The 15,930-nt window shown below is 42.6% G+C and overlaps 1 protein-coding gene across 2 annotated transcripts in view; it reads left to right on the top strand.

Annotated features, from left to right (window-relative positions):
• The window catches only part of PHLPP1 (PH domain and leucine rich repeat protein phosphatase 1), a 251,539-nt gene that overhangs the window by 177,126 nt on the left and 58,483 nt on the right, over positions 1-15,930 (top strand). For both annotated transcript variants that reach the window (XM_089674867.1, XM_089674866.1), the window contains exons 9-10: positions 3,271-3,366; positions 5,448-5,603. In XM_089674867.1, the coding sequence (XP_089530993.1) occupies positions 3,271-3,366; positions 5,448-5,603 (252 nt within the window). The remainder of the gene's footprint in view (positions 1-3,270; positions 3,367-5,447; positions 5,604-15,930) is intronic.

The following is a 15,930-nucleotide window of genomic DNA, read 5'->3' as shown; positions in this document are numbered from 1 at the left end:
CTGCTGTGCCTCCCAGTGTTTATCTCGGACTTTTCTGCCTGCCTCCCTGCTTTGCTGTGATACTGACCGCAGTGGTGGCAGCAGAGGTGAAAAACTGGTTCCTAAATGGAGAAACAGTGACTCGGTCCAGACCTGAACTGTGGTCTGTCATTTAGTGTTGCTTGCTGTATTAGAACAATGCTCAGTTTTGATCATCAAGAACTCAGATGAAACTGAGTAATGCCCATCTTTTTAAGATAGCTCATACATTATGCATTATTTTTTTTGTTCAACCAACGGAAACGAAAGAAAATGCTTTGATTCCCCCATCCACACTTTTGATGGATGGGGGTATCTTTCCCACTGTGATGATCAGCATTGCCAACTGTAGCCAGTGGCACTGATAGTTTAGAAAACACCTGACAAGCTGGTTGTACACAAATTAATTGATGGATCAACTTGTGTACAACCAGCCTGCCCATACATGGATCGAAATTTGGCCAGTCCCTGCTGAGCCTGACTAATTTCGTTCCATGTATGGCCAGCATAATACTGATTAAAGTGAAAATCTGTGTTTGAGTGCCTGGAAAAGCAAAAGTGAAGATTGGTAGCAAGAGTTACACTTAAAGCGCAACTCAAGTTAATTGTCCCTTGCAGTGCAGGCACAGCCCCACAGCTTGGTTTTATCTAGGGGGAATAAACTATGCTTGACCAATCCACTGTTCATCCCCACAGCTAGACTGGTCCCCGCAACATCTTCACACTCCACCAGTCTAGGGTCCTGACCTTATCAAGACCAGAGCAGGGTCTATAACGCTTCTCTGGACGTGGAGACGCTAAGGGACAGTCCACCGCTGGATTGTGGGGAAGCACTGCCTGCTGGGGGAATGGAGAATCAGGTAAGTAAAATGGCAGCTGTGGCCCTCCAGCTGTTGAACTACAAGTCCAAACATGCCTCTGCCTTTGGGAGTCGTGCTTGTAACTGTCAGTTTTGCAATGACTCATGGGACTTGTAGTTCTACAACAGCTGGAGGACCACAGTTGCCCACCCCTGTCCTAGACAAAACAAGCAATTAAGCCTTACAGTGCTGGTGCAGTCTCACTTCAAGGGATAATTTCCAGTTTGCCCGGAGTTGGGCTTTAATGGACAGTTTCAGATGTGTGGAATTCACATCTGAAAGAAGGGGTAAACCAAACTGACAGTTATTTAGGGGTATGTTACTACAACCGGATCTAAGAGAGCTGTTACAGAAGTGCGACAGTTGCCCATAGTAAGTTTAATTTTTCCAGTGAAGCAAGAAATCAAGTTGCTGGGGGTAACAATTACATGTTTTGCTTCCATTTACTCATATTTTTTTTTTCTTAATCTCCTTGGGGCCCCATTGCAGTAAAAGGTCAGATTCAGCACATTGTGTAAGATTATCACTAGGTGGTTGCTGGTTTCTTTTTTTTCATTGCTCTTACGCCAAGGAGTTTTTGACAACTGTAAGTTAATATTTAGCTTGTATAATGATTGAACTGTGTTTTAAAGGCCATGCACCAAACTGCTTGGCTTGTATAGGTGTTTTTGTTTGTTTTACAACACTTGCTGAGAACGGCTAATTACAATCTATGAGTAATTCCATTAACGTTGTCATAAAATGCTTTTCTTTTTCCTTATGTTTAACAATTTCTAATAACCCATGTAGATCAATACCTGCATTATAGTAATGTACAAAGGTGTTGTGTATATACACTATATTGCCAAAAGTATTGGGACGCCTGCCTTTATACACACATGAACTTTAATGGCATCCCAGGCTTAGTCTGTAGGGTTCAATACTATGTTTACCTACCCTTTGCAGCTATAACAGCTTCAACTCTTCTAGGAAGACTGTCCACAAGGCTTAGGAGTGTGTCTATGGGAATGTTTGACACTTCTTCCAGAAGCGTGTTTGTGAGGTCAGGCACTGATGTCAGATGAGAAGGCCTGGCTTGCAGTCTTACCTCTAATTCATCCCAAAGGTCTTCTGTTGGGTTGAGGTCAGGACTCTGTGCAAGCCAGTCAAGTTCCTCCACCCCAAACTTGCTCATCCATGTCCTTGGACCATGGACCGTTCTTTGTGCACTGGTGCGCAGTCATGTTGGAATATGTAGGGCCCATCTGCAAACTGTTCCCACAATGTTGGGAGCACGAAGTTGTCCAAAATGTCTTGGTATGCTGGCGGCTTAAGATTTCCCTTCACTGAAACTGAGGGGCCAAGCCCAACCCCTGAAAAACAACCTCACACCATAATCCCCCCTCCACCAAACTTTGCACTTGGCACAATGCAGTCAGACGAAGTACCATTCTCCTAGCAACCGCCAGACCCAGACACATCCACCGGATTGCCAGACAGAAAAGCGTGATTAGTCACTCCTCCACTGCTCTAGAGTCCAGTGGTGGCGTGCTTTACATCACTGCACCTGACACTTTGCATTGCTCTTGGTGATGTAGGGCTTGGATGCAGCTGCTTGGCCATGGAAAGCCATTCCATGATGCTCTCTACACACTGTTGTGCTAATCACGAAATTTGGAGGTCTTTAGCTATTGACTCTGCAGACAGTCATTGACTTCTGTGCACTTTAGCATGCGCTGACCCCGCTGTCATTTTACGTGGCATACCACTGGCAGAGTTTCTTTTGTTCCCAGTTGTTTCGCCTTTATGATACCACTAACCGTTGACCGTGGAATGTTTAGTAGCAAGGAAATTTCACGGATGGACTTATTGCACAGGTGGCAACCTATCACAGTACCACGCTTGAATTCACGGAGCTCCTGAGAGTGACCTATTTTTTCTCAAATGTTTGTTGAAGAAGTTTGCATGCCTAGGTGCTTCATTTTATACACCTGTGCCCATGGAGGTGATTAGAACACCTGAATCCAATGATTTGGAGTGGTATCCCAATACGTTTGGCAATATAATGTACTTGGTATGTGGCCTTTCCCATGATGCCAGTCCATTGAACAAAGTGTGCTGTGGTCCTATTAAATTTGAATTGCATCTCATTGCACCTCATGTATAAGTGGTTTACATGGGTACAATGTGCTAGAAAAAACTATGTGGGTACGGTTTTCTGTGCAGTGAGGTATATTGCCAGTCCATTAAAAATGAATAGACTGCCTAACACTACATGCCTCAAATGCAGCAGTTTCACATTGTGTGACATTGTTTTTGATTGCTAATCCTTTTCCTCGTTATTTGTAGCTCTGTTACCTTCTGTTTTAATGTTGTAAATACTGTTCTCTTATAATCCTCTTGTGTTCTGCAGAAATTGCATAGATTGCCTGCCTGAGTGGGTTAGTGAGAGCAAAAACCTGGAGGTGCTGGATGTCAGTCACAATCTTCTGACTGCACTTCCTGCAAAGTGAGTGTTCTAGACATCCTAGACGACAGTGTTTCTATATGTTATCAGACACTTGTATCCTGCTGTTTTCATCGTTGATCTACCTTGGATTTGGAGCCTCTCCCCCCCCCCCTCTCTCTCTCTCTCTCTCTCTCTCTATCTATCTATATATATATATATATATATATATATATATATATATATATATATATATATATATATATATATATATATATTGTTTTTGAAAGAGAAATTCAAACCTCACAATATTAAATGTGGTTAGTTATCTGTGTTTCCTGTTTGTATGTACCTTATACACTTGAAATTAAGCCAATACCAGTGTGTTTAGACAAAGTAACCAAGAAACACAATACAGTTTTAAACAGTGAGTCCTTTTAATTCCCCCAGTTGCATGTCCTGTCTGCGGGGAAAAGGTTTGTAGCGGTCAGTGTTTTCAGGATTTTGTCAGCAGGTTTGCAGCACTGCTACAGCTCACAGAAAACCTTATGTAAGGATTTCTCATAGAGCAAGTACTTCTTCCCATCAGATTTAAGAATATAATCAATTGATTTAGGGTTCATGTGCACTGCAGCTGGTAAACTCACGTTCAAGAGCTTTTCTGCATAGCAGAGCCATACAAAGCAGTGTGCTTACAGTGGAAAGCACAGACACAGCCTCCTAGTAAACCACACACAGCACCCAGTTAACTCTTTGGTCGCCCCAGATGTTTATCCCCTTCCTGCCCAGTGTCATTACTACAGTGTCATTGATTTTTATTAGCACTGATCACTGTATTGGTGTCGGTGACACCAGGTCAGTTCCCCCCACTGTTAGTCGTGCTATAAGTCACTGATCGCTGCCATTACTAGCAAAAAAAAAAAATCCCAGTGTGTATATATACCGCTATTTGTAAACGCTATAACTTTCACGTAATCCAATTCATTTACATGTATTGGGGTTTTTTTTTTTTAGCAAAGACATAACAGAATACATTTTGCCTTAAGTTTATAACGAAATTAGATTTTTTTAAACATTTTTCTGGACCTGTTTAATCACAAAAGTCAATTTTTTTTTCTCAAAATTGTCGGTCTTTTTTTGTTTTTATAGCGCAAAAAATAAAAATCTCACCGGCAATCAAACACCGCCAAAAGAAAGCTCTATTTGTGGAGGGGAAAAGTACGTAAATTTCATTTGGGTGCAGCGCTGCATGACTGCGCAATTGTCAGTTAAAATAATGCAGCGCCATAACGCAAATTTTGGCCTGGTCAGGAAGGGGGTAAATCCTTTGGAGGGCAAGTGGTTAAGTAAGAATATAATAAACAGATCTGTAATAAACTGTAGGACATGCTAAATGTGTTTGTTCTTGTGCATTTCAGTTTTTAAACCTGCCTTTTGTTTTTTTGTTTTTTTTGTACTAGTTGCAACCCATAGCTAGTCATAATGATTTTTGTGTGGACTATATTATAGCAATCAGTCACTGCTAATAAAAAGTAAACTTATAAAATAAAAACGCATTTAAAGGACTAGTAAATGTATAATGGTCATTCAATCTGGAGGACAGGTGTACAATCAGATTTAATTTTTTTTTTTTTTTTTCGTTTTTGAACTATAGCTGTTTACCAGGAGTAGAAGCTGCTAAGCGTTTCTATCCTTTCTATTCTGACACATGAACATGCCCGCAATCATAAAAGCAGACATGTTCATGGAATGATCATTTGAAGGTAGACATGAGCCTTTTGGGTAGTTCTCACACATCAGGTCAAGTTCATTTGAGTTTATCCGTCAAAAGTATTCAGTAATGATTTTTTCTTTTGATAATTATTATACAGGATTTATATAGCTCCAACAGTTTACGCAGCACTTAACATAAGGGCAGACAGTACAACTACAATACAACTTAATGCAGGAGGGATTAGAGGGCCCTGCTCGTTAGAGCTCACAATCTAGAAAGGAGGGTCAATTGATACAAAAAGTAATAACTGGAGGATGGGCTGATGGAGAAAATACATGTACAGTTGCTAGGTGGGGGAAGGATAGGCCTCTCTGGTAATAGTCTCTGGTAACAAACTGTGTTTATAGCATGCCTGTCTTATGTCACACAGGCTCTTCTGTGCCAACGGTCTGCGGAAGCTACTCGTAGGATTTAATCGGCTTCCCCGACTTCCAGAATGTATTGAGCGCACTCAGCTTGAGATACTGGATGTTCAGCATAACCAGCTTCTGGAACTTCCAGCCAACCTGCTTATGAAGTCAGACAAGTAAGAGAAAGCTGAATGTTTACAGAACATGCTACATTAATACTAATAAAATAAATGCTTTGCACAGTTGATTTAGAGGAGTATGGCAGAGATGCATTGCCATGTTTTCCCCCTTTTTTTTTTTCTTTGGAATTTTTCCTCCTTTGATCTCCAACCAACAGTCAGACTGGGTGACAGGCTAGATAATCTAGATCCAGATGTCACCTCAACCTGGCCAGTGAGTGCATACAGACATTAAGGTACTCTCTTGGTCAGCTGCGACAGCCCCATCCCGAGTTGCCTGAGTTAAACGTCTCGTGGGGACACCTAGCGTCCAAGTCAACCTGACCGACAGCCACCCCACTTTGGTGGAAGGTGGATCTGTCTTGGGAGCGTTACCTGCAACTCCTGCTGGATCAGTAAGTTGATGCTTCCCCCACCCTCGGGCGTGGTGTGGGGAGTGGGTACTCCCTGGGGTGGTCAGCTCTGTTAGGTTGTCTCCCCACCTGGCCTAGAAGGATGCATGGGCAGCCATTTTGGTGGGTATTGAGCAGTGGCCATTTTTCTGTAACCATGTGGCAGTGGCCTTTCGCAGCTTTCTAGTGCAGAGGCCCTGTGTGTGTGGTGTATCCTGCACTCTGGACCAGTTTTGGAATGCTCCTCCACAAGACCATATTTCCTCTCAGCTTCTCTGATGTGCTGGCTTCTATTGTTGGTGAGCTCTGCTGGGGTACCTCCTGTCTATGGCAGCTGTTATGGATGGGTTATTGGCTCCTCTCCGTGGGTGTTTTATTCTTAGCTTTGCCTAGTCTGGGATGGGCTTTACCTATGAAGTCCCAGGCACATGCATCCTTCCTTAGACCCACTCTTGGAGGTGGCAGGGTCCTCTTGGTCTTCCATTCCCTTGGACTTCCCAGCGGTCCTAGAGTAATTTGACTCCTGGGTTGCGGTCTGGTGTATAACTAGTAACAAATCTCCCTCGACCTCCTCCTCAGAGAATTCTGACCTAGACTCCGGCTCAATTGTAGCGGGTCTAGCAATCCCTGTGTGCTCAGAAGACATGGCCCCCAATTCCTCTTGATAGTGAGAACAATTCTTCTGTTGCTGTATATGAGAGAGCTCTGGTAACCACAATCATTACCTTGGTGTAGTAAACCAGGAAGGGGGAGAGGGGATTCAGAGTCTGAGGACGGCCCAGGGTCGTTGGATGCTAGAGGAGTCTTGGCTACCCACTGTTTCACCATCATTGGACAGAGCTTCTGCAGAGAAAGCCAATCAGGATTCAGGTGGACAACGCCATGGCGGTGGCCTGTGTCAATCACTGGTGCAGGACAGGCGTTCAGCAGTGACACTGGAGGCCTCACACATTCTTCGGTGAGCAGAACTTCATGTGCAGACTCTCTTGACAGCTACATTTCGTGCATAGAAATCTGGCAGGCGGACTACCTCAGTCACCAATTGCTGGATCAAGGAGAGTATTCCCTGCACCCAGATGTTTCACCAAATCTACCTGCTGTGGAGTGTGCCAGACATGGATCTGCTGGCCTCCTGTCTCAACAGGAAATTGTTGAGTTTAGTGTCAGGAGGGGGGGTATCCCCTGGCAAATGCGACGGACACTCTGGTGTCACTGTGGATCAATTATCAACTCATTTATACCTTTCCCCGTTTTTTAAGCTTCTCCATTGTCTGCTGCATAGGATGGAGGCCATCTTGTCATTCTGGTAGCTCCTGGTACGCAGGCATGGTGTGGCTGGTTACAGACATCCCCTGGTGGTTACCTCTATGCGAAAATCTTCTGTCACAAGGACCAATCTTCCACCCTGCTTTACTGCCTCTGGCTTTGACAACGTGGCTATTGAAAGCCAGGTTTTGAGGGCTGGTGATTGCTGGCTTCTGTGATTCCCCACTATGTTGGAGTATAAAAATACCTCTTGAAAAATGTATCACTGCACTTGGAAGGCTTACAAATTTATAGTGTGAGGCTGTGGATTTGCATCCGCACTGCTCCTCGGGGACTCGGATTTTGGCCTTTCTACAATGGAGTGTGGATCAGCAACTGACCATGAAAACCATTATGGGCCAAGTATCTGAGTAACAAAAAAATCCCATTTTTCCATTCTGTAAAAAAAAACAAAAAAAAAAACCTCTATAATCTTAAAAGGTTAACGTTTGTAAATACTTTACAGATAATCATGTAAAGACCATTCATTAATGCTTAAGTGCCTATAGACATAATTGTGCAGTATTTTTTAGACTTTCAGCCAGTATCGGCTTTCTTTCCCCTTTATATTCCTGCATTAAAATGAGTGGGTGTCCTGTAAACATTAACAGTTAAGTTTTATTTGTTTTTTTTTTTGTTTTTTTGTGGAGTTAACTACCGGTGAAGCATGTGATTTCAGATCATGCTCTTGCTTGTCCTTGTCAAGAGGAACAAGCTCCAATAATAAAGCCAGCCATAGATGGTTCGAATCTCAGCCAATTCAGCAGGGACGGTGTGAGATTCTAACCATCTATAGGCAGGCTTTTTTCTTTTTTTTTAACTTAAATTTTTCAGTACAAAACAAAGAAAGGAACACCCTAGTACATAAACACTTCAGATGTACTTAAAATTCCATTTTACCACCTTACCCCTTACCCCCACCCTTCCTCACCCCCACCTCCCCCCCATTTACCCCAGTCAATGGTAAGTGTATTGTAACACTGAGAGACAGAATAGCAACCAAAAACTTTAAAGAAATGCATGTCTAACAAATTATGCACTGATTTGCATGTTCATGTGGGAAATAAGTATTTGATCCCTTTCACAAAACATGACTTAGTATTTGGTGGCAAATCCCTTGTTGGCAATCACAGAGGTCAGACGTTTCCTGTAGTTGACCAACAGGTTTGCACACATCTCAGGAGGGATTTTGACCCACTCCTCTTGGCAGATCCTCTCCAAGTCATTAAGGTTTGGTGGCTGACTTTTGCAACTCGAACTTTCAGCTCCCTCCACAGACTTTCAATCAGATTAAGGTCTGGAGACTTTCTAGGCCACTTCAGGACCTTAATGTGCTTCTTCTTGAGCCACACCTTTGTGGCTGTGTGTTTTGGGTCATTGTCATGCTAGACCACCCATCCATGACCCATTTTCAATGCCCTGGCTGAGGGAAGAAGGTTCCCACCCAAGATTTGATGGTACATTGCCCCTTCCATCATCCCTTTGATGCGGTGCAGTTGCCCTGTCCCCTTAGCAGAAAAACACCCCCAAAGCAGAATGTTTCCACCACCATGTTTGACAGTTGGGATGGTGTACTTGGGGTCATAGGCAGCATTCCTACTCCGCCAAACACGGTGAGTTGAGTTGATGCGAAAGAGCTCGGTTTTGGTCTCATCTGACTACAACACTTTCAACCAGTCCTCCTCTGCATCATTCAGATGTTCAGTGGCAAACTTCAGACTGGCCAGGACATGTGCTTTCTTGAGCAGTGGGACCTTGCGGGCACTGCAGGATTTCAATCCTTGTTGGCATAGTGTGTTACCAATCGTTTTCTTGGTGACTGTGGTCCCAGCTGCCAGGAGATCATTGACAAGATACTCATGTGTAGTTCTGGGATGATTCTTCACTGTTCTCATGATCATTAACACTCAACGAGGTGAGCCCGTGCATGGTGCACCAGACCTAGGGAGACTGACAGTTGTTTTGTGTTTCTTCCATTTGCGAATGATTGCACCAACTGTTGTCACCTTCTCACTGAGGTGCTTGGCAATAGTTTGGTAGCCAGTCCAGCCTTGTGTAGGTCTATAATCTTGTCCCTGACATCCTTGGACAGCTCTTTGGTCTTTGCCATGGTGGAGAGTCCGGAATCTGATTGTTTGATTGCTCCTGTGGACAGGTGTCTTTTATACAGCTAACAAAATGAGATTAGCAGCACTCCCTTTAAGAGACTGCTTCTAATCTCAGCTTGTTTCCTGTGTGAAAGACACCTGGTAGCCAGAAATCCTGCTGAATCATAGGGGATCAAATACTTATTTCCCTCATGAACATGCAAATCAGTGCATAATTTGTTAGACATGCATTTCTTTTGAATTTTTTGTTGCTATTCTTTCTCTGTGTTACAATACACCTACCATTCGATTTTTAGACTGATTACTTCTTTGTGAGTGGGTAAACATTCAAAATCAGCAGGGGATCAAATACTTTTCCTTCACTGTATGTGCCATTGTTCCCTTTTCACCACAACCTGTCCAAGACAACGGTGATACCTCTACTTGTTGTTTATGTGCCATACTCGGTGTAATATACCATCTCGCCAAACATTTATAGTTCATTTCAACTGTGCTCATGTTTATCACTTTGTGTGTTAAATGTTTTATTCCTTTGTTGCACATTCAATTCCCAGAACTGGGGAGGATCAGCCCCTTCCATATTCATAAGCATCTTATAAATCCTAGAGGTGGATTGTTTTGGACCTGCAGTTACATTCAGCAATTTTTCAAATGGATACTGATCCTCCGACGTCCTCAGTGGTTGTGGGAGCATTGAAACAAAATGAACTAATTGACCATACCGCCACTCATCTAATGTAAAAAATAAATATTTTTTCCTCTTTAAATCTAAAGTTTGCAATTCCCCTTTTATTCAAAATATCCTCAAACGTGAATGTTTATCTTTAATCCATTTCCCTGAGAAATTATCCTTCTCTGGGGGGAAATACTCCGTTCCCACCAAGGGAGTCAATATGGAATTATATTTCCATCCTTTTTGCTTAAACATTCTATTTCAAACACTTAAAACTTTCTTTGTCAATGGACTAGTATTCACATTCAATGTGTGAAATTTATGTGGAATCCAAACAATCTTCTCTAACTGTGCCTTACTTTAAATCCCTTCCATATTAACCCAACCTTTCCTATGTGAGTTAAATGTCTAATCTACTATTCATAATAGGAAATCCTAACATTAGGCAAACCCAATCCCCCCTCCTTTTTTGCCCTACATAATACCTCCTACCTAATTCTCGGTTTCTTCTTAGCCCATATAAACCTGAGTATCATCTTCTTATCCCAAAGAAAGACCTTGGTAGGTGTATTGGAAGCATGTGAAACTTATACAGGATTTTTGGTACTATCACCATCTTTACCAGATTTATATGACCTATCCAGGAGGCTCTTCCCTTTTTAAAAGTCTCCCCAGCTCCTCCTTTATTTAATTTATTAATGGAATAAAATCTGCCTGGTAAAGGGCTTTTATTGAAAGTGTTAGTTTTATTCCCAGATAGCCGGTTTCCTTTTTATCTCCAGGTAAATGGAAAATCTTTTGTAAACTCAGTATCTCTAGCTTTGGTGTATTGATATTTTAAAATTTCTGACTTTGCAGGATTTATTTTCAGGTTTGATAGCTCGCCGTGCTGTTTTAATAACCTCAGTAAATTGGGCAACGTTCTTCTTGGATTTACAATATAGTATAACATATCGTCTGCATATGCTGCTACCTTATGCTCCACTTTCCCTATCTTTATTCCTACTATATCTACACATTTTCTTACTTTTGCCAGAACAGGTTCCAGGGATAGAACAAACCACAAAAATGAAAGTGGACATCCTTGTCTAGTACCATTGTACATTTTGAAAAACTGAGAGGGATCCATTAATCTTAACTGCTGCTGACGGACTGTTATACAACCCTTTTATCCACCTTATCATTTTAGGCCCTAATCCTAAGACCTCTAGCGTTTTAAACATAAATCCACAGTTAACCCTGTCCAAAGCTTTTTCGGCATCAATCGACAAATATTGTCGGCTGATTCTTTGCCTTTTGTAAGAGGAGCAGTGATCTCAGGCCATTGTCCTTTCCTTCTCTTCCAGGAATGAATCCTACTTGATCCAGGTGTATCCACTGCAGCAGCAGCTCCTTTAATCTAGTTACCAGAACCTTAGTGTACAGTTTGGTGTCAATATTTAATAAGGATATGGACCTTTAACTGGAACACTGTGAGCTATCCTTTCCTTCTTTAAGTATGATCGTTATGTAGGCTTGCAATGACTCTTCCCTCATTTCCAGCCCCTCCCGTACTGCATTCATATAACCACACATTTTAGGGACAAGTAGATCTCTACATTTTTTAAAATATCCCACTGTATATCCATCCGTGCCAGGGCTCTTTCCTGCATCCGTGTTCTTTAAGGCCAAGGTGATTTTCTCCAAGGTAATAGTTCCCTCTAGGGCTTCTATTTTTTCTGCTATTCTTGGTAACTCCGTCTCCTTCAAATATTTCTGCCTGATTTTCTTCTTTTCATCCTCTTTCTTTTTGATTTCTGGAGCTCACATTATACAGTCCACTATAATATTTTTGAAACCTATTGGCAATTTCAGTGGTGGAATAAACCATTTCTCCTTTTCTGTCTTAAATTTTTCTATAAAGTTTTTAGATTTCTTTTCCTTTAACCTCTTCATTAAGTATCTTCCAGGTCTGTTCCCCCATTGATATCTTTCTTTTGAAACCCTATTAAATATTCTTCTAGATTCCTGTTCCACAAGTTTTTAGTTCTTCTCTTTTGGAAATTATCTTCTGACAAACATCTGTGTCTATCTTCTTTTTATGTAACTGCTCTAACTTCTGGAGCTCCTCTATCACCATCTTTATTTTTTTTCCCCTTTTTTCTTTCTTTTTCCTGCTCCTATCGAAATTCATATTCCCCTAATATATGTGTGCCTCCCAAATTGTGGCCACTGAAACCTCCTCAGTCTCACTGAGCTCAAAAAAATTCTCAATTTCCTGCATTAGCCTTGTCTCTTTCAGGTTCCTGTATAAGCATCTCATTTAGTCTCCACATAGTTGGTTTATCCTGATCCCCTTCTACCCATACCCTCATTGTGACAGGAGCATGATCAGAGATGGACATAACTTCTATGTTGGAACAAACGACTCCAGTTGTCTGTTCGTCATTATATAGTCCAGTCTTGAATACGAACCATGTACCGGAGAGAAGAAGGTATAATCTTTCTCTTGAATGTTTTACTCTCCAAGTGTTGGTCAGTTGGCATTGATAGAATAACCTCTTCAATAATTTTAATTTCCTACCCCCTTCTATCCGCGTATCTGATGATACATCCAACTGAGGATTCGGACACAAATTTAAATCTCCTGCACTATCTGGGTACCCTTTTTAAATTCAGGAAGTTTTCTTCACACCCTCCAGAAATATTACTGTGTTTTTATTCGGACAGTAGATATTAAGTAATGTGTATTCAGATCCTTGTCATTTTTCCCTCAGGAACAGATACCAACCCTTGGGGTCCTCTAATCTACCCTCCAGGGTGAAACGTGCATTTTTGAAAACCCAATTGCTACTCCTTTAACCTTTTTAAAGGAGAGTCAGCATAATACCACCTTCGATAATGCTTTGGATATAACTTGATGTTTGTATCTTGAGTTATATATGTCTCTTTAAGAAACACTACATCTATGAAATGTTGATGGATTTCCCTCACTATCTTGTGTCTTTTTGTCAGAGATTTTAACCCTTTCACATTATATGTCATCAATTTAATTAGGCTCATTTCTACTGTTAGTTCACTACACTACCTAATTCCCCATCAAAAGGAAACAAATACAGACATTTTAAGATATGGACGTTCTCTCTTCCCCACCTAAAACTCCCCCCCCCCTTTTTCCTCCCCACCCCCCTCTGCTTTCCCACCCACCTCCCCCCCCCCCGCCCCCCACACCCCACCATCCCACCCTCTGGTGTGCCTCCATTCTCCCCTCTACTTCTTCCACTTGCATTCGTATGCGACCCAAATCATTGCGTAGTACCCCATCTCGTTTTTTAAAGACATCTCCAATTCCGCAAACATTTCCGCCATATCAGTTTTTGTTGGTATTTGTGATGTGGCTCCTTGTTGTTCCGTGACCTTTTGTTCCATAACACTGTCCAAACTTATTGAATCGTTACTCTGGTTCCCTTCCCGGGATCCAGATGACAATCTAGATTGGTCTCCGTTAAATTTTCCAGCTCCTTCTTGTCTTTCCTGAGTTTGATTCTCCTGACTTTTCTCCTGGAAGGGCAAATTATTTTTTGATTGTAGTAGCCTTCGCATTTGGTTGGGGGGTTTTTGAGCTCCCACCTTTTAGCTGATTTGCCCTTCATTCCTGGTTCAACTCTGTCACACAAATAATCACATGCTCATCCTCGCACTGGAGTTTGTTATAATGCAGTACAATCTTCACCAGGAAGAAGGCCCTTTTTCATTTACTTCTAATAGCTTTTGCCACTCCTGTTCTATTACTGTGGGGGGCCAGAGTAAGTTGAGCAGTTCTACCAACCCAAAAGAACTAGTAGGACCCGAGAGAACACACACACGCGAACACACACACGCGAACACACACACGCGAACACACGATATAACTAAAAGTTACCCACGGCAGCTTACCCTCACTGACCATTCAGTTCCAATCAGTCCCTGTTCACTCTTCGGCCAAGGCCTCCATGTTGGGCTTCCAAACACACCTGTGGGGAGACTCTTATGCATAAGTGATGGTCTGTGGGGTCTCTAGGTCTCCTGAGGTTGGTATCTCAGCATTGGAGGGGTCCTTCCATAGCCATGTTTCTGTTTTCTTCACGGTGCATCCCTGCTCTCCCAGACCTTTGGGACTTCCCCCTTGGACTGGGAAGTCCTCTGTTACCTGGGCGCTCCTAGCCACAGCTACCCACTCCCGGCCCGCCTGGACTCGGATCTCCTGCACTCATCATGGCCCCTGCTGGTCACAAACCGATCCAGGGGCCTGACTGCAAGGATCCTCCGCCCACACCATTCACTGCCAGAACCATCCAGCCGCCGTTGGACCGCAGCCCCCTCTGCTCCTCTCCAGCCTGGGCTTCCCTCGACTTGGATCGGGAAGGTCGGGCACTCCACTTGTTATTTTACTGGCGGGTGCTTAGAGCTCACGGTGCCATGTTCAGACCCCTCCCCATCTATAAGCAGACTTATTGTACCCAATTCAATTGTACAAATTGGGTACCACTAGCCTGTTGGATTAGCAATAATAACGGTGTTCTCCTGGCAGGGACAGCTCCGCCCCAGGATAACACAGGGGCTGTGTTGATGGGGGAATCGAGCAATTTTCTTTCCTTTAAACCCGTGTTTTCAGGAAAGAAAATTGCATCATCTATGGCTGGCTTAAGTCTGCAATTTGTGGTAAAATCACTTAGGTCTTCTCTTCAGCTGTTTTTGTTGCCTGCATTTTCAAAGCAGACACAACAGGGACCACATTTGTTTCCTTAGCATTACAAGAGCGTGAATGTAATGGTCAGTTACCCCAGTTATACATTTCAGTTTCCAGTGCTGCTGTTCTATCACACCGTTAGCTGTTTGCAATTTATGCGAGGCTCTGTTAGCATCAGGGTGAATGAGCATGTTTAATATGCCTTGGGTTTTGGTATAAAATAGCACACTAGCATGAATATCTTTCATTTCACCATTGCACTTTATGCACTTTGGACAGTTCTAAAAAGTGGAAGAATGTGCCAGCACCCTGTTATACAGGATTTATATCGCGCCAACAGTTTTCTCAGTGCTTTTCAATATAACGGGAGACAATACAGCAACAATACAGTTCAATACAAGAGGGATAGGAGGGCACTGCTCTTTGGAGCTTACAATCTAGGAGATCAAGCAGTAAGATGATGTGTTGCAGTACAGTTCATTTTGAACAGTGCACAGATGTGCAGTGTTCCTCATTTAAAAAACACTGTCAGTCCGGTGTTGGTTCTCTGTGGATTTATTCTTTGGATGATCCCTGGATGCAAAAAGTAGTACATATGCAGACTATTTTGTTAAGGTCCTGTCCTCCTTTTCTTTATAATTTCAATGTAATGCTCTGCCACACATTCCTTTCAGATTTGTGTGTAATCTGAACAAATGTTTATTATGTAAGGCTATATTATTCTTACACAGCTATGTGTAAGAATTTCAATAAAATTATGTAAAACACTTTCCAAATAATTGCAGATGCATGTTTTCATTTACTTCAAACAATACATGTTAAAGTGATATTAAAGGCTGACTTTTTTTTTTTAAATATCAAACACATCTTACTTACCAGCTCCCTGCAGTGGATTTGCACAAAGCAGCCCAGATGCTCTTCTCTGGTCCCCAGTTGGCGCTTCTGGCCCGTCCCTCCTGTTGGGTGCCCCCACAGCAAGCAACTTGCTATGGGGGCACCCCCCGTTGGTCCATGTGTGCATTTACACATGAAGCTGCGGCTTGGCCTTGCCCCCTCTGTTCTCATCTCCCACTGCTTTGTCAGCCAATGAGTAGAGGGAATCCCAGGATTGCTGAGACTCCTGTGCATATCGCTGGAA

Source organism: Staurois parvus, unplaced genomic scaffold (genome assembly GCF_062004578.1).
Source record: "Staurois parvus isolate SC_StPar_1 unplaced genomic scaffold, SC_StPar_1.0 ptg000153l, whole genome shotgun sequence".
Classification (NCBI taxonomy): Eukaryota; Metazoa; Chordata; class Amphibia; order Anura; family Ranidae; genus Staurois; species Staurois parvus.
The sequence above is the reverse complement of the archived record's forward strand: the minus strand, read 5'-3'. Positions and strand labels throughout refer to the sequence as shown.